Here is an 18,570-nt window from a genome sequence, read left to right on the forward strand (position 1 = left end):
GGGTTATATGTGGCTCATATGAGGGGGGGGGGGAGTGAGTTCAATTAGGACAATTTAGTCAGGAGGCGCACTTTATCGCAAGAAAGTTCAGTTTGGCATGATTTACCCCTTTGGGTGACCTGTGAGAATGAACATTATCATTTTGAGACGCCAGAGGAAGCTGAGGAGTTCATTCAAAGGAACGGACTGAGGTTGAAATAATTGTAATGTAACCGAATTGAAGGAAACTGTTTTGGAAAAGGGGGGAGGGTCGTTTGGAATTTATTCTATTTGTCTGTTCATTCTGGTTAGTGGTTGGAGGTATAGATGGGGTTGTTTGTTGCTTTATACGAAGAAGTTGCTGTTCTTCCTTGGAATTTACATATCGGTTTTGTGTGAAAGGGGCTGCTTCCATATTCTGGAATTGTAAGGTTATTGAAGGTTCTCTGTGTGGTGGCTACTCCTTAGGTGAATAAATTATTTAGTAAACGGAAGTGAGGAGATGGGGTTATATGTGACTCATATGAGGGGGGGAGTGGCTTCATTTAGTTCAAGTTAAGGGGTTATGTTAATGGGATGGTTGAGGTGCAGTAAGGGAGAAGGGGGTGTTTGGGGTTTTGTCTATAATTTTTAAAAAATACTCAATTTTTTTTTCCAATTGAGGACAATTTAGCGTGGCCAATCCACCTATCCTGCACGTCTTTGGGTTGTGAGGGCGAGATCCACCCAAACACAGGGAGAATGTGCAAACTCCACATGGACAGTGACCCGGGGCAAGGTTCGAACCCACGTCCTCAGCGGCGTAGGCAGTAGTGATAGCCACTACACCACCCTTGGGAAGGGGGATTATCTATAGTTTATCTGGTTGTTTTGGTGTGGTATTGGTGAGAGGCAGGGAGAAGGGGAGGTTTAGTTATCGGATGGTGGCCAGGTCTTTTCTTTGTCAATTTGGGCTAGGGGATCTGGCGGCCATCTTGGTTGGGTCTGGTGTCGACCCATTCTGGACGTCCTCATGGGACGGGAATGACTGACTCCGGTGGGGGAAGGGGTGGAGGTCCCCCCCATTTGTTTAGTCACATAGAATATGAGGAGGTTGAGTAGCCCGGTTAAGAGATCCAGGGTGTTTACATACCTCAAGACTTTAAGGGCAGATGTGGTGCTGTTCCAGGAGACCACTCACGGGTTAGAGACCAGATATGGCTACGGAGGGGCTGGGTGAGGTAACTGTTTCATTCAGGGTTCGATGGCAGGGCCCGAGAGACTGTGATCCTGAACAACAGGAAGGTAGATTCCTCAGCAGGGAAGATTTTAACGGACCCGAATAGGAGGTATGTCATGGTCAGTGGGCTATCAGCGAGTGCAACTGTGATGCTGGTCAATATATACAACTCAACTTTTATTGATAGGTTGCGGTGGCAGATCCCAGATTTGGATCATAGGTAGAGACCTTAATTGCATTTTGGACTCCTAACTGGATAAACTGAGACCTACGGTGTTAAGATCTTCTCGGATGGCGAAGGTTCTGTTGACCTTCATGGAGCAGATGGGGGAGCTGACCCTTGGGAGATTTTTTACACCCAGAGAAAAGGAGTTTTCATTCTTCTCAGGACCACTTGGCCTATCTGGGATTGACTGTTCTGCGGTCGATAGGTCTTTGCTGCTGGGGGTGGTGGTAGTCGGGATACTCAGCAATGGCGATCGCTGATAACTCCCTGCACTATGGAGAGATGATGGTTGGCTCGGGCCCCGCTCAGTGTCCCCTTTAGAAATCTGATGGTGGATAAAAGTTTTTGAGAGAATATCTCCTTTTGTCATCCGAGGAATATTTGAGCTTTAATAGGAGTGAGATTTTCCCTTCTACGCTCATGTAGTAACTGCCTTGTGTGTTTACAGGAAATTGTAGAGGGAGCTTTATTCTGCATCTAACTCCATGCTGTACTTTAAATCCATAACCGTGCAGTTGACAGCAACACACTCAATCACTATTTGGGGTGGGAATCTTGGTAAACGTTCCCATTCTTAAACTAGAGACACTGAAGCTACCCGCAGTACATCATCTTAGGACAAATCAAACTTGGGTGTTACGAGTTGCAATCAGTCTGTTTCATGTGACAGACATTGAGCCTTTAGTGGAGGTGGATCAAGAAACAACAGCAAAGAATCTTAATCCACTTTCCCAGGCTGATTCTGTCCATTGTATTTCTTCCTCTATTTGTTTTTAATGAGAATTTACCCTCAAACTCCAGGAGTGTAAAAGACACAGAATTGTTCTGACACAATATTCTGTCCAGTTCAGGACAGTAAAAACTTCTAACAAATGTGTTCTTTATGATTCAGGTCTTGTGAGAAAGACATTCCCCCTTCCCCACCCTCACACAGCCTCAATGAAAAGGAAGCCCCTCTTACCTGGGCCTGTTACCGGGTGGACAATTCCTCCTTCTCCCATTGTCGGCTCCCAATCTGATCTCTCAGGAACCGCTCTTGCTGGGTGGGGCCTTCAGGCTGTGGTGGGGTCTGACTTTCACTGACCTCACACCGACCTCTGCTGCCAGCAACAGGGCGTCATCACTCTGAGTGACAGGGGCTCCGACCAATCCGCTTCCGCAGTCACCGGAAACCCGCCTTCCGCGCTCTGAGTGACAGAATAACTCACCAATCCACTTCCGATATCACGGAAGCTCGGCTCCCTCATTGTGGGTGACAGGCACTGTGACCCATCCTGCTCACTCTGGGTGACAGGATTTTTGACCAATGTGCTTCCCATTCCCCTGAAACCCGCATCCCACACTGAGTGACAGGACCAGTGACCAATCGGCTGCTCCATTGCCCAGAAACTCACCGTCCTCACTCGGAGCGATCAACCGCCTCTCTTGAATGACAGTAACTGTGGCCAATCAGCTTCCTCATTCCCTGGAAACCCGCCTCCCTCACTCAGTGACGACACAAACAACATGTTGAGTTTCTGCTTCTCGGATTTAATGATGAACTGTGTAAACTTTGAGAAAAACTGTTTCTGTTCCAGTGGTTCTCAGATTGTTTTATTTGAAGAATCATTTTACAAATGTAATCGTGGAGCCCCCAATGTAAATTATAACAACACGGTAATACAGTGGTAAGCACAGTTGCTTCACAGCTCCAGGGTCCCACGTTCGATCTTCGCTGGAAAATAGATTAAAAGACAAAAGATGATGGAGAAAAATCAAAGTGCAGACAACTTTTTTCTTATAGATTTAGAGTACCCAATTAGTTTTTTCCAATTTAAGGGGCAATTACATGGGCCAATCCACCTAATCTGCACATCTTTTGGGTTGTGCAGGCGAAACGCACGCAAACACGGAGACAATGTGCAACTCCACACGGACAGTGACCCAGATCCGGGAGTTTACTGTCCGTGCGGAGTCTGCACGTTCTCCCCATGTCTGCGTGGGTTTCCTCCGGGTGCTCCGGTTTCCTCCCACAGGTTAGGCGATTGCCGTTTAGGTGGGGTTACAGGGATAGGGTGGATGTGTAGGCTTAGGTAGGGTGCTCTTTCCAAAGGGCCGAAAGGCCTTCTCCTTCTGCACTGTAAATTCTATGATTCTACGAAACACGGTGAGAGCTTGAGGCGAGTCAACTGACAGATTTATCACAATTACAAGAAACAATCTAATATAAACAGAAAATGATGGAAATACTCAGCAGGCCGGGCAGCTTGATAACGGCACATACTCACTGCCTGAGCCCAAACTGAAGACAGCAAGTATCACAGCAGCAGCTGGTCTCCCACCTCCCCTCCCCTCCTACTGAAAGTCAATGTGAGACTCACCGCTGAAAACCATGACAGTGAAATGTCCATCACCGTGAAGAAGGGAGAGGATTCGGGAGGCTTGGGGTGGAAATATTGACAGTTGCTCAATGCAGAACCAACACTTGGAACAGTTGAGAGTCATTTCCTCTCCCTCTTGTGTTTTTCTCTCTCTCTCACACAATCTGTAGAAATTGGACCTCCTGGAAAGACTCCCCGGATCCCAGTTTGAGAATCACTGAACTGATTCATCTCAAACACGGTGATCTATCGCCACCTACCGCCTGTGGAGCAACATTACAGGCAGGAAGGTCACCGGCTTCCCGCAGTTCACAGCTCATTCTACCCAGTAAGTTTCTTTCTAAAATTGACCTTCTATTTGTTTTCTCTCTCCCTCTCCTTCTTTCCCCCAGCCCTACAGAGTTCCTTGATGATCTTTCAGTTCCCAGTTCCCATACAGGGTTTATACCCGGAATGTTAACCTGGTTTCTCTCCCCACACCTTTAAACTCTCCAGGCTGTCAAATGTTTTGTTCAATTCCAACTCCCGATTTGTGCGTGTTTCTGATTCTCCTGCCTGTTCCCTATTGATTTCGTTTCTATTTAATTTTGAATTTTCCTTTGTACTTCTCTGGGTATTATTTAATTTTCCTGCTCTTGTATTTTATCCTTTGTCATTTCCTTGCCATTGGTGATCAATCTCACCCTAGTTCCTCTTTCCTGCCCCTCTTAACGTTCAATTTCCCACTTGGAGTCTCTCAGACCCTGAGTTTACTTCTGTGTTTTAATTCACCATCGTCCCTGCGTTTGGTGCTGCCTCAGAGCGCCGAGGTCCTAGGTTCGATCCCGGATCTGGGTAACTGTCTGTGTGGAGTTGCACATTCTCTCCGTGTTTGCGTGCGTTTCGCCTGCACAACCCAAAAGATGATCAGGTTAGGTGGATTGGCCACCGTAATTGCCCCTTAAATTGGAAAAAACTAATTGGGTACTCTAAATTTATAAGAAAAAAGTTGTCTGCGCTTTGATTTTTCTCCATCACCTTTTGGCTTTTAATCTATTTTCCAGGAGTCACTGGCAAAGTTACCGCGTGTTTGTTGCACCTCACCGAGTAAGTCAACAAAATCACCAAAACATTATTGTCACTCAGCTGTAATCACCCTGAGCTCAAGAACCATTTGAACCATCCGCACCCCCTGTGACTGAGACCCGCACCCAGCAGTTTGCAGCTGGCAGGAGGCAGGGAGATGGTGTGAAATTATGGGATGGATCTGTTAGTGACCCTTAATCCCGCAGATTGTCAGCGGGGCCGAGTTTTTACCGTTAATATTCCATCCCGGAAAGAAGATGGGAAAGATTCTCTCAGTGAAAGTGTGGGTGAAAGTGTGGAGATGGGACATGTTGTCCGCATTGTAAAATGACACCTGTCCCCCCTCATAGTCCAGGAAAACCCCGATCTTCTGGGGATTCACACCCAGGTTGAGGGGGATATGAGAGGGGGAGGTGGAGGCAAAATACCCTCTTCCAAGACTCAGCCTCACAATCCAGAATCCAGACTCAGGGATCAGGGGGATTCCACTTTTCCTGTCCACAGACTCTCGGGCCACTCCCAGACCCCATCGAGTCCTCTGCCCCACATCCACCTCCCAATAATTTCTCCCTGATGTGTATCCCTCTGATCCCAGAACACCAAGCCAGGAATCAAATCTCTCCGGGGTGTCAGGGAGCGGCTGCGGTGTGTCGCCAAGTCTCACACTGGTCCGGCCCTCAGACAGGATGAGCCAGGGATTCGCCGTGTTCGGATCCAGAGTCAGAGAGGCTGGAGCTGGGGGGAAATTTTAAAAATACAGTCAGTGATTTAGAGAGAGGGAGGGGGAGGGGAGAGAGGGGGAGTGGTACAGAGGAGCAAACGGGGTAGGTAAGGAACATGATAGGGGGGGAAGAGATCAGGTTGAGAGGAGGGGGATCAATGCAGTACAGCAAGGGAGTGGTGAAAGGAGAGAGCAGGAACAGAGGATGAGTGAAAGCGAGAGAGGTGATGGAGAGTTTGAGGGCTTGAGAGTTTGGAAGCAGGGTTACCGAGAGAATTGGAGAGGGTGGAGAAAGAGAGGATATGGTAGGGAGAGCAGGATGGTCACAGGGAATGCAGGAAGATCTGAGGTGGAGGAGAAGAGGGAGCAGGGTAGCAAGGAGAGTGTGGGGGGGAAGGGGGGGGGGTAGGGGGTGAAAGAGAGCTGAGGGATGAATGCAAAAGTTTGGGAGTGTGAAAAAAAGAAAGGAGGAAGGTTAGCAACAGTAGGGGATGGGAGGGTGAGAGGGAGTGCGGAGATAATGTGAAAGGTGGGATGAGGTAGGGAATGAAATGTAATGGGCGGGGGGGGGAGGCAGAGAGCGTGAGGAGCCCATGCACTCTCCATTATCTGCACTCATTCTCTCTCCTCTGTTCCTGCTATTGGGAATAGGAGGCAGGTTATTTAGGACTGGGGTGAGGAGGAATTTCTTCAATCAGAGAGTGGTGAATCTTTGGAATTCTCTGCCTCAGAGGCTGTGGAGGCGAAGTCATTAAGAATGTTTAAGACAGAGATCGGTAAAAACATGGAAATAGGGAGAGTGCAGGAAAATGGTGTTGAAGAAGATTAGCCACAATCTCACTGAATGGGGGAGCAAGCTACAGAGATGAATGGTCTACTTCTGTCGACAGCAGTTCTACTGCAGCATCTAAACACAGTCCCAACTCCTCAGCTGAGCTGCCGCCAACAACTGCTGCTCCCAGCTCCTGAAACTAAAAACAACTGAACACAAACTGTTGTTCACTGACCTCGGCTTGGGTCACTGCCTGTGTGGTCTACACATTCTCCACGTGTCTGCGTGGGTTTCCTCTGGGTGCTCCGGTTTCCTCCCACAAGTCCCGAAAGACGTGCTTGTTAGGTGAATTGGACAGTGTACCGAACCACAAGAATAAACATTCTGTTTACTGAAGGAAGGTTTACTTGCCTTTCTAGTTTTCCAGCGCATGTTCATGAGGGTGATTCCTGGGATGAAGGAAGTTTCTTATGAAGAACGATTTGGCAGGTTAGACTTATTCTCTTGATGTTTTGGAAAATAAGAAATATTTCTGCTGGAGTTTAACAGGAGAAATGCTGGGAAGAATGTTTATTCTTGTGGAGGAATTTCGAAGCTCTGGCCATAGTTTATAAATGAGTCTGAATTCCTTCAAAAACCAGGATGAGGAGGAATTTCTTCTCCCAGAAGGACGTTAGCCTTTGGAATTCACTTCCAGAGGGAGCAGTTGAAACTGGGCCATTGTACACAGTCGGGCTGAGTTAGATATATTTTTGACCAACTTAATCGTTATCGAGAAGAGGCAAAGGTAGGGTTAAGGCCACGGTCAGATGTGTCACGGTCATACAAATGGGAAAGCAGGATCGAGGGGAGGAATGGCCCACTCCATGTCCTATTTCTGAGGATCCTATAATCAAGCTACCCCATCCCTCACTGAAAGATCACCTCACTTTCCTCTTCCCAACCCCCCATTCTCCAACACTCCAGAAAGCACCTTTCACACAATAAACCTGTGAAGATTTGCCCAGAGACATTGCTTTGTACCTCAATGCGCAGAATGGATTGGGCCGCTGATCAAATTCATAGTGAGCAGTGAATTCACTGTTTCATTAACTGCTCCATCAATAAGGTCACTCAAAAAATCAACATCAGTCAATCCAAACTGCTGTGTCACTCTCCCTTTTCGAAATTTGATGTTATCCTACTTTGCAAACTGTGAAAACTATGAATGTTTATCTTCTCTGTACTTTCAAATCTTGAATAGTTCAATAGGATCCCCTGGTGTCCTCCCTTTTCCAGTGCAGACACCTCCTCACAGTTTAATTCCACCTCGTGTATTAGCTGCCTTTTAACACACTCAAATCTTCCTGACAATAAATTTTAAGGGTTCTTCCTGATGATTCCCTTATTTCCATTTTCTATATTTTTGGTGTCAGCATTTTTAATCCACGGATGTTGAATGGACAAGTATGTTTAAGTAAATATCTCTCTCTCTCTCTCTCTCTCTCTCTCGGATTGTGTTGTGACTCTGGTTCAAGTGGGGCTGGACTTGACTGCACACTAGCCCAGGGTGTCATAACAACGTTGATAAAAGGTTTTGTACAATTCCAAAAGGGAACTGTCCAGTCTCCTCAAGAAATTGGAGTTCCCATCCGGAGATTTGTGCTCTATTCCTCTGGTTATAAGGATCCCTTTACTACTTTCATACACAGAGCTGATGGGTTGAAACACTTTTCCAGAGGAACCCACAGAAAGTAAAATATGAGGAGGCTCCAGGGATTAATAACTGTCAGTGTGAACATCTAATCCGTTACCCTGGAGACCTGTTTATCCATTCCCAAGTGGACTTATAATTAGGAAAATTAATATCAGAGTTTTACCTGGGTTAATTAAGCGCAGCATTTCTCTCCACGCTGTGTACAGTAAAGGGCCTTTGAACTTTCCAATGGGTAGGGCGATATCAGATACTGAGAGTGATGGATCGGCATCACTCATCCTGTAAATATTAAACAATTGATGTCATAAATCATTCCTTGATAGAAAATATAATTTGTGTGAAAAATTATTTGAATGATTGACCTGTCTCAACATTCCCATCTATCAGCACTTTTCACGTGAGAGTGGAAGTAAAATGATAATCTTAGTTTTATAACTGAGCAAAAGATAACTTGGAAATGAAGGAGCAGAGACAGGAAACACTCATGTCCAGAAAAAGATTCACAGTCTGATAACAGATTAGTTACGAAGACATCGCACACACTCAGAAGATACCCACTATCCTCTGAGACTGAGCTGCTCTAATTCTGGCCTCGACTAGCTTTGATTTAAGTTGCTCAGCTATTGGTGGTAAGACCTTCAGATGTCAGTGCCGCAAACTCTGGAAATTGCTCCCGAATAGTTTTGCCCCCTCTATAAACATCTCGCTCCGTCATCTGTGCTAATATCTCTTTATGTGGCTGGGTCTCTGTTTTTGTTTTCTAAGTTCTAATGCTCCTCTTCAGCAACTTGGAATGTGTAACTTGATAAAGGCGTGATAAAAATAGAAATTGTTGTTGTTCTGGTTATTCTCATGACAGGGCAAGGTTGTATTATAGTATAAAAATAGAACCGGATTCTCTTTAAGATGAGGCGTTCTCAGGTCCGTCAAGTGCGGTGTGGGTGTTTGAATGACCCACACCTTGGACTCTCTCAGGGTCATGGGAAGGTCACGACCTCCACAGTCAGACTGCAGCTTGTAAATCATCATTGTGAGTCCTGTGACATGTACCTGTTATTTACATGCCAGTTTGTTAATCAGTACAATATTAGGAACAGTTGTTATTAATCACTGTATCACTCTATTAAAACATGTTATTACAATGAAAACACTCATCTGGGAATCATGAAGAATTATTGTCACCAGACTAATATATCTCCGAAAATGTAATTTGAAACTGTAAGCAGGACAGAAATTCACTAAAATCCAAAATAACCAAAATTCTGAGTTATTTAAAAAAACCAAACTCTGCAGAGTTTGAGAAAGAGCATGACCTACCTTCTCTTTCGAGAAACTCCCATCTGAAATAAATAAGTCACAAACAATGAGGATGATAGTAACAGATCAGACAGGATGGTGAAATGAACGGACACTGGGGCAGGTGTGATTTCACACGGACGTGTGAATGATGCACGTTGGAAGGAAGCATGAAGAAAGGCAAAATAAACTAAATACTACAATTTAAAAGAAATACAAGGACAGAGATCTGGAAGATTGAGTTCTCAAATATTCAAGATAATTGTGAAAAGAGGGAAATTTATTTTAGCAGTGAAATTCTGGAGAAAACAGATTCATTGCTGATTTTCAGAAGGAATTTGGAGATATATTTGTGAAGGGTACAATTGCCCCCAATCAGGGTAAAGAGCCGGGACAGTGGGACTAATTGGAGATCTCTATCACTGACCCGGTACAGACAAGATGGAGAAAATTGTTTCCCCCTGTGCTGTAAAATTGATGATATTATTAAGATGATCTCTGTGTCAGATACTGGAAATCAACATCAATCCCGCTCGCAGACACAGTGACTCACCCACCGTATTAGACACACCCACACACTCACAACACAGGAATGGAACTGAATGACAATGTCAATTTCAGGAGAAAATTTCACTAATGGAGCATGGAAATAATTGCAAACAAGTATCCAGATCGGGACAACTCCGATATTCCTGAAATTCTGCAGATTGTGTGGGAGCGGTTAGTTCAGTGACAGCAGCTTAAACCCCCAGAAATGGTCACAAACTCGGTTTACTTCTGGCTTCAGTAAATCTATATTAATTTAAGTTATCATCAGTTATTTTGTGACTGTAAAGTTTCACTGAACTGACCCGCAATATTTTCCCTCACCTTTAGAAATTCCAGCTCGTCTTTTTGCTCCATCTGTTTCTGCAACTTTGAGAGTTTCTCCTCAATAGAATTTAAATGTTTTTGAATCTCTCGAAGGTTTTTCTCCATTGGTTCCAGAATCCTCTTCCCTTCTTCTCTGAGATCTCTGAGTAAACACTGCTTTTTCTTATTAAGAATCCTATGCATTTTAGTGAACTCGGATGTGATGTGGGTTTGTAGACTGCGCGACTGCTCCTACCAAATGAAATGTGAGACATAATTAATGTCCCGTGATAAAGGGAACAAAACTAACCGAGCTCCCAAAAAGTAAGCAGAGGGAGAGCTTACCCTAACTTCAGAAATCTTCCCTTTCTGTTTCTGTTCCATTTCTAGAACTGGCAATTTCTTCACTGTGAGAGAATCTAAGGAAGATTTCAGCTGATCCTGGGATTGGGTGAGAAAATATGGAGGAAATTTGTTGTAAGTCCTCATTGCAGTGAAATAATTAGCTGATAAAATATATCACCTTTTACCTTGTAATTTCCAACAGCTTCTTTAATCGGCAGAAAGTTGTGAGATTTGTGTTCCCGCGAATCTCTGCAAATCAGACAGATCAATTTCTTGTCAGTTTCACAAAACAGCTTCAGTTCTTCCTGATGTTCCTCACAGTGAAGTTTACTTTTGTTCTCTTTCGGATTCAATTTTAACTTTCGAGCTTTCTCAGCCAGATTAGCTAAAGCCCGATTTATCCTGAGGTTTCTTTCCGGAAACACCTCTCTACATTCCGGACAGGAGTTTCTCTGATTCTTTTCCCAACACTGGGATATACAGGAGCGGCAGAAGTTGTGTCCACAACCCAGTGTTATCGGGTCAGTGAAGATATCGAGACAAATGGGACAAATTGTCTCCTCGATCCAACTCTTTGCTTCTTGTCTGGAAGCCATGTTCACACTCAGCACTTCCCGAATCAATCCGGTTTGAGTTTCGATCTGACTGTCAGACACGCCCAGTCCGGTGATTTCCAAATTCTCCACAAGTTAAAGTTCTCGCGACTTCTCCCGGAAGAGATGAGACAGTGCCTTCTGAAGGACTAACGGAGCGGAATAATTGAACTCTTTCGGGGGCGGGCTGGGCTCCAGGGAATGTTGACAGAAGAGAGACAGGGGGAGGAGGCGGGGATGGGCGGGACGGAGAGTCTATTATTCAGTCTGAACTCGCTGCTGATTACAATCCCTTTGGGAAACTCGGTGTCAGATCCAGATCCTGGGACTAATGGTGTCAGCCGCTCACATTAAAGCAAAAAGTAGCTTAACTGCCAAGAAGCTATTTCACACAACAGGTTCAGGGAAGATATTTGGAGGGTTCAACCTGTGAAATTTGTTTTTTGGAAAGATAAACTTGCGTATTTATATATATTTATGGGTCCCTCCCGGGACTCTGACCCAGGGAAACATCAACTGATGAAGGAGGATTTGAAGTGGAATCTCTCCTCCAATATTCGGAGACATTCTTCTTTTAAAAAAATTTGTTCGGTCAAAATATTGTCAATTTTACAACCCACAAAAAGGACTAACAAAATTAAACATTTGTTCTAAAACACTACCCAGACCCAACTTTCCCATATTTATCCAATCCTCCCTACTCCTCCATCTCCCCCTACCCCCCCAACCCCACCCCACACCACCACCCAATCGCCCCTCCCCCACCCACAACCCCTCTCCTCACCCACCTCCCCCCTCCCCCAATCCCATCTACCCCCCATCCCCCTCCCCACATCCCATCCTCCCTCTCCCCACCCCCATCCTCATTCCCTGGTTCTATTTTTTTCTTTCCACGTTCACTCTATCGAGGCCTCACAGTATCCCGTAAGTTTCAAGAAGATCCAGCCCTCATCCTTCTAAACTCCAATGAGTACAGACCCTGAGTCCTCAACCGTTCCTCATACGACAAGTTCTTCATTCCAGGGATCATTCTTGTGAACCTCCTCTGGACCCTTTCCAAGGCCAGCATATCCTTCCTTAGATACGGGGCCCAAATCTGCTCACAATACTCCAAATATAGCCTCAGAAGTACATCCGTGGTTTTGTATTCTAGCCTTCTTGACATGAGTGGTAACATTGCATTTGCCTTCTTAACTGCTGACTGAACCTGCACGTAAGGGAATCGTGAACAAGGGTCCCTTTGTGCTTCTGATTTCCGAAGCATTTCCCCATTTAGAAAATAATCTAAATCCCGCCTTCCAAAGTGCATAACCTCGCACTTTTCCACATTATATTTCATTTGCCACTTCACTGCCCACTCTCCTAGCTTGTCCAAATCCTTCTGCAGCCCACTTCCTTCCTCAATACTACCTGTCCCTCTATAGATCTTTGTATCATCTGCAAACTTTGCAACAGTGCCTTCAGTTCCTTCTTCCAGATCATTAACGTAAACTGTTGAAACATTGTGACCCCTGAGGGACACCACTAGTCACCGGCTGCCATCCTGAAAAACACCCCTTTATCCCCACTCTCTGCCTTCTGCCAGTCAGCCAATCCTCTATCCATTCCAGAATCTTACCCTCAACACCATGGGCTCTTAACTTATTTAAAAGTTTCCTGCGGGGCACCTTGTCAAAGGCCTTCTGGGAAGCTAAATAAGTCACGTCCACTGGTTATCCTTTGTCTAACTTCCTTGTTACCTCCTCAAAGAACAAGCAAGAAACATGAAAAGATACATTTTATCTTCTTTTGCAGGCTTGAAGATCCTCCGAGGCCATTGGAGACCTTTTGACCCGACCTGACCTGACCTCCGTGAGCTGGAAGAAGATCAGGCCCAAACCGGATGTGAAGCCCTGACCCAGGACAAGCAGCTAACACAAAAGGCAATATCAAGGTATTCGAGAAGCATATAAATAATAAAATGGTGGGTAAAGGAAATACAAGAGTCGATTAGGAATAAAAAGGAGACTTGTATGTGGAGGCAGGGGAAGTAGAGGAGATATTAAATGAGTACTTTGCATTTATCTTTACAATAAAGAAGACGTTGAACAGGCCAAGGTGAGAGAGGAGGTAACTGATACACTTGCGGAATTTACAATTTAGGAGGAGGAGGTGCAAGAAAGTCTACCTTTACTTACAATTTGTAAAACACTCGGATCGGAGGAGAGAGTGGAAATGTCAGAGGCTGGTGAGTGATGATCCTCCAGTCTTCCTCAGATACAAGGGTTGTGCCGAGCACTGGAGAATTGAGAATCTTACCCCCTTGTTCAAAAAGGGAACAAGGATAATGCCGATAACTACGGATCAGTCAGTGTGACCTCAGTGAAAACTTCAGTAAAATCAGCAACCACTGAGACAAGTGCAAAATAATTCAGTAGAGTCAGCATGGATTTATTGAGGAAGACTGGAAGATTATCAATAGTGCCTCTGTAATTTCCACTCTCCTGATGGATGTGATTCTCCCCCAAAATCTCTAAATTAATTTGTGGCGGGTTTTTCAGGATGTTTCCCGTCGGCTCTGCCGGCGAGTTCCCATCGCTATTCAATGACATTTTGTCACTTTTTTAGGCCCTGGGGAGTTTCTCACTGGTTTAGTCCACTGGGATGCTGAACGCGGGGAGGTGGTGGCATAGTGGTATTGTCGCTGGGCGACTTAACCAGAGACTCAGAGTAATGTTCTGGGGATCCAGGTTCAAATCCTGCCACTGCCGATGGTGAAATTTGAATTCCATACAAATCTGGAATTAGAAGTCTAATAATGACCATTGTTGATCGTCATTAAAAACCCATCTGGTTCACTCATATCCTTTAGGGAGGAAATCTGCCCTCCTTACCTGGTCTGGCTTATGTGTGACTCCGGACTCACAGCAATGTGGTTGACTCTCAACTTACCACTCAAGGGCAATTAGGGATGCGCATTAAATGCTGGCACAGCCTGCTATGCCCACGTCCCATGAACGAATAAAACAAACTTGGAGATTGGGCTGCCATTTTGAAAAGTGGCCCGGTTTCTAAGTGAGCTTGTGGGTTCTCCACATGCCCCACCGATGGGCAATGTTACCCCCACCACATGCATGGGCACTACTCCAAGCTTCCCCAAGTTAGGACACCCCGCTCTGGGGGTCCTCATTCTTCAGGCCCCCCATGCCCACTTACAGGCCCAGTCCCCTTCCAGGACCCCTGTCCATCACCCACCCAACCTCCCAGAGGCTCCGACACAGCAGCCCTGCACAGCCCTAGCCTTCATACCTCCCCTCCACCCTCCTTTCATGGGCATGGCCCTCAACAGTGTCACCCTGCAACCTGGGCTCCTTTGCACTGGTACCCGGACAATGCTCCAGCCAGCTTGGTAGTGCCATCTGAGCATCTTGGCAGTGCTAGGGTTGCAGTGCCACGGTGCCTGCATTTCAGGAAGCCACCCTGCACTATTCCTGACCACCCGGGGACTCCAATGGCCCGGGAAAACCCTTGGGTGCTGTTCCACATGGTCCATGTTTGTGTGGGCCAGTGCTGAACAGTGCCCGGCTGCGGCCTCACTGGGGAGACTGGTGGATCCTGGGTGTGCTCACAAAAGTGAGTTTAAAACTGGCTTCAACGCCGATGAGCGCCATGTGGTCACACCCCTTGTGGGAGTGTTTCTGACTGCGACGCCTCGTGGGGTCTGGGTGGACCCCACTAGGTGTGAAGACTTCTGGGAAGCCTGCCAGAGGCCTATCCCGGCATTCACTAGCCGCACTCAAGAGAGAGTGCAATGAGGCAGCAGGGTGGCGCAGTGGTTAGCATTGCTGCCTCACGGTGCCGTGGTCCCAGGTTCAATCCTGGATCACTGTCCTTAAGGAGTTTGCACATTATCCCCGTGTTTGCATGAGTTTCACCCCCACAGCCCTAAAGATGTGCAGGTTAGATGTGCTCACCCTAGTCCAATGCCGGCATCTCCACATCATGGCTCCACATCGACTTTGTGACAATGGAAGACTTGAGTTCACAAAGAGTCTCAACACATCCCAGAAACTTACTGCATCCTCAATGAATTTCTCACAAGTACAGCGCCACCCATTACAGTAAAATGCCAGAGAAAGTTCTTTGATAACAACACTCAGTTATAATCTTCATTAGTCCTGGCAATAAAAAATGCCACTTTAAATTCACAATAAACACTTTGATGGTCAGTATATTCTATATGGTAAACATTGCTACCACTGAGCACTGGCGGTGAAGAGACTGAATATTTAAAATAATTGTCGGCAGCCGATGAAGCTGGTTGCCTTGTTCTGGATGGTGCCGAATTCATGTGTGCTACTGGAGCTTCATTTCTTACCAGGCAAATGAAGAGATCCAGTCACACCCATGACTTGTGCCTTCTCCAGGGTGGACAGACTTTGGGAGATGAGTGACTTGCTGCAGAATTCCCAGACTCTGATCTGACCTCACAGTGTTTACGGGCAGCACGGTAGCATGGTGGTTAGCATAAATGCTTCACAGCTCCAGGGTCCCAGGTTCGATTCCCGGCTGGGTCACTGTCTGTGCGGAGTCTGCACGTCTGCGTGGGTTTCCTCCGGGTGCTCCGGTTTCCTCCCACAGTCCAAAGATGTGCGGGTTAGGTAGATTGGCCAGGCTAAATTGCCTGTAGTGTCCTAAAAAAAAAAGTAAGGTTGTTGGGTTACGGGTATAGGGTGGATACGTGGGTTTGAGTAGGGTGATCATTGCTCGGCACAACATCGAGGGCCAAAGGGCCTGTTCTGTGCTGTACTGTTCTATGATTGGGCCAGCTAAATTTCTGCTCCATGACACCACAGGTTGTTGATGGTGAGGAATGTGTGGCTGCGATGCTGTTGAATAACAAGAGGCATTGATTAAATCCCCTCTTGCTGAAGATTGTTATTACATTGGCATTTGGGTGACGGAAATGTTATTAGCCATTTCCCGGGCCAAGTCAGAAGATTGTCCAGGTTTAGCTCACTGAGCTGGCTTTTAAAGCAGACCAAGCAGGCCAGCAGCACGGTTCGATTCCCGTACCAGCCTCCCTGGATAGGCGCTGGAATGTGGCGACTAGGGGCTTTTCACAGTAACTTCATTGAAGCCTACTCGTGACAATAAGTGATTTTCATTTCATTTTAATTCGGACGTTCAATATCTCAAGAGCTGTGAATGGCACTGACCACTGTGCAATTGTCCCATTTCAGACCCAACGTTGGAGAGAAGCTCAATGAAACTCTCCACCTGGTTTGGAAGCCATGGGGAGTTTCAGCGCTTTCTGATACTCCTGTGGGCGAATCTCACCCACTTCTCTCCAGCTTCCTGCTGGTTACTGTATTTACTCTGCAACGATTGAAAGTTGTGTATCAGTGATTTATAAGCCTAATCCTTTTAAAAAAACATAAACGCCCTCAACAGATCAGGCAAAATCAATGGAGAGTGGAAAGGAATTAACTTTTCAATTCGATGTCCTTTCCTTGGATCTGGAATATGTCACAGAGGGAGGCGGGTATCTGGAATTCGGTGCCTGGGTTGGTGCTGGAGGCAAAGACCTTAAACTCTTTTACAAAGTACCTGGATCTGCACCTTCTGTGCTGTAGGCTGTAGGGATATGGGCCAAGTGCAGGAAAATGGGATGCGAAAGGGCACCTGGATGTCTTTGGGTCGACGTGGACAAGATGGGCCGAATGGCCCCCTTCAGGGATGTATCTTTTCTAGGGTTCTAGTTAACAATTTCACAGCAAGGGCAGTGTCAGGGAAAAGGGCGGAGAGGAACAACAGCCTATAAAATTTTAGAATGAGGAGGGATTAAAGGTCTAAAGGTGGTACTGTGAGCAGGAAATAACGAATGTGGTTAATTGCAACAATTTATTAGGCAAAATGACGAGTAATGTTTCTTAAGGGAGCTTAAATGCAGTTAAATCATTACATCAAAAAGAACGAAGGAATCTAAGTAATTTACTGAAGGGTCTTTTAGAAGGATTTGAAACCATACGGTTGAAGTAGGAAAGATTTTAAGTGATATTTCACACAGGATGAAAGACGCCATCCAGTTAACATGCTAATGCAACAATGTCTTCTGGGTTGGATGCTTACGTAATTTAACAACCCAGTATAAGTAGTTTGAGTGCCTGGTGATTTGTATGTTTCTCAAAGACCCGATTTAGTAAACACACCTAAAGGTCTAGCCTGGTAGCAACAGACAACGAGACAGAGATTAAGAGCAGCCTCTGGGAGATAGAAAGAACAGGTAAATGCCAGGGATGAGTGGACATTTTGCCTCGTGAAATCATGCAAACAAAAGTACTTGTTTCATATAAAACCTAAAGCAGACGGTACTCGAATTGAAGCCGTGCCCGGTCCATTGAACCTTTTAAACTTTAATGATCCGAGTTTCACTCCTTGGGCCGTTTTAAAGGCGATTGTGTTTCCTGCAGATCGACGATTCTGTAAGCAGGTGGCAGCCGTGTACTTTGTAACAGTGGAAGACTTGAGTTCACACAGAGACTCAACACATCCCAGAAACTTACTGCAACCCGCAATGAATTACTCGCAAATTCAGAACCGCCGCCTGCAGTGGGATTGTCGGAAATGACAGAAACTTCCAAGATTTTCCTTATGTTTGAATGAATATTAGTAATTTCCTATGGGAGTATCCCTGCCTCCCAAGCTCGATGGACTGAATAGCCTTCTGTGTTGTATCAGACTGGAATTTTATGTAATATTAAAATTGTATCTGATCAAATCCAGATTCTCAAATTATATTTATGCAATTCTACTGTTTGGTGAGATGTTCCAAGGCTATCGGAGAGAAAGATTATCACACTCAGGGTTAAATGCACCATCCAGTTAACATGCTAATGCAACAATGTCTTCTGGGTTGGATGCTTACGTAATTTAACAACCCAGTATAATAGTTTGAATGCCTGGTGATGTCACATTAATATTCACCATCGTATGGGAAGGATTTACGAATTGAAATTGCGCATTAATTTAACATAAGTGCAGCATTGAGCTGGTTTTGAATTGCTCTGTAGAAACCACTATGATTGTCAGCGCGGCATTGCTGTGCTAACAGGGGGGTTTAGCAACAGGAATGCTGGTGAACTCAGGCTAGATCGTCCTTTCTGTGCTCCACACACGAGCTGTTTAACACCAAGGCAGTAACAATAAAAGCCAATGGTCAATACTGTCAGATATATCAAACATTTTACACCGGAATCACAGACAATATCTCTGCAATAAAACAAGGCATTTATTTCCAATCAATATTGATCTCTCCTCTTCCCGAGTCGCCTTCACTCTATATTCTCCAGACTTTACCAAAATATATGTTTATAAATCTGATGTATCTGAAATATTCACAGTCTGTGGGTTCCCTTACTGTATTAGTACACTTGTAGGGGATGGTCTTCAAAATCTATCCCAACA

General features: G+C 45.5%; 1 protein-coding gene across 1 annotated transcript; it reads right to left on the minus strand.

The window, feature by feature from the left end:
- Nucleotides 1-8,220: 8,220 nt before the first annotated feature.
- On the minus strand, nt 8,221-15,184 carry LOC119976476 (nuclear factor 7, brain-like). The gene is made up of 5 exons (XM_038817015.1): nt 15,180-15,184; nt 10,717-11,176; nt 10,532-10,627; nt 10,205-10,438; nt 8,221-8,317 (listed from the first exon to the last, which is right to left on the minus strand). The coding sequence occupies exons 1-5, from the start codon at nt 15,182-15,184 to the stop codon at nt 8,309-8,311; spliced, it is 804 nt and encodes a 267-aa protein (XP_038672943.1). The 3' UTR covers nt 8,221-8,308.
- Nucleotides 15,185-18,570: the final 3,386 nt, after the last annotated feature.

This window comes from Scyliorhinus canicula, chromosome 13, assembly GCF_902713615.1.
Source record: "Scyliorhinus canicula chromosome 13, sScyCan1.1, whole genome shotgun sequence".
Classification (NCBI taxonomy): domain Eukaryota; kingdom Metazoa; phylum Chordata; class Chondrichthyes; order Carcharhiniformes; family Scyliorhinidae; genus Scyliorhinus; species Scyliorhinus canicula.

Excerpts from the sequence above, each read along its gene's own strand:
- LOC119976476 (XM_038817015.1), bottom strand. Across the intron at positions 10,628-10,716 it reads AAGCTGTTGGAAATTACAAG|GATCAGCTGAAATCTTCCTT; the intron begins GTAAAAGGTGAT and ends ACCCAATCCCAG. Across the intron at positions 10,439-10,531 it reads GGAAGATTTCTGAAGTTAGG|GAGCAGTCGCGCAGTCTACA; the intron begins GTAAGCTCTCCC and ends TTCATTTGGTAG.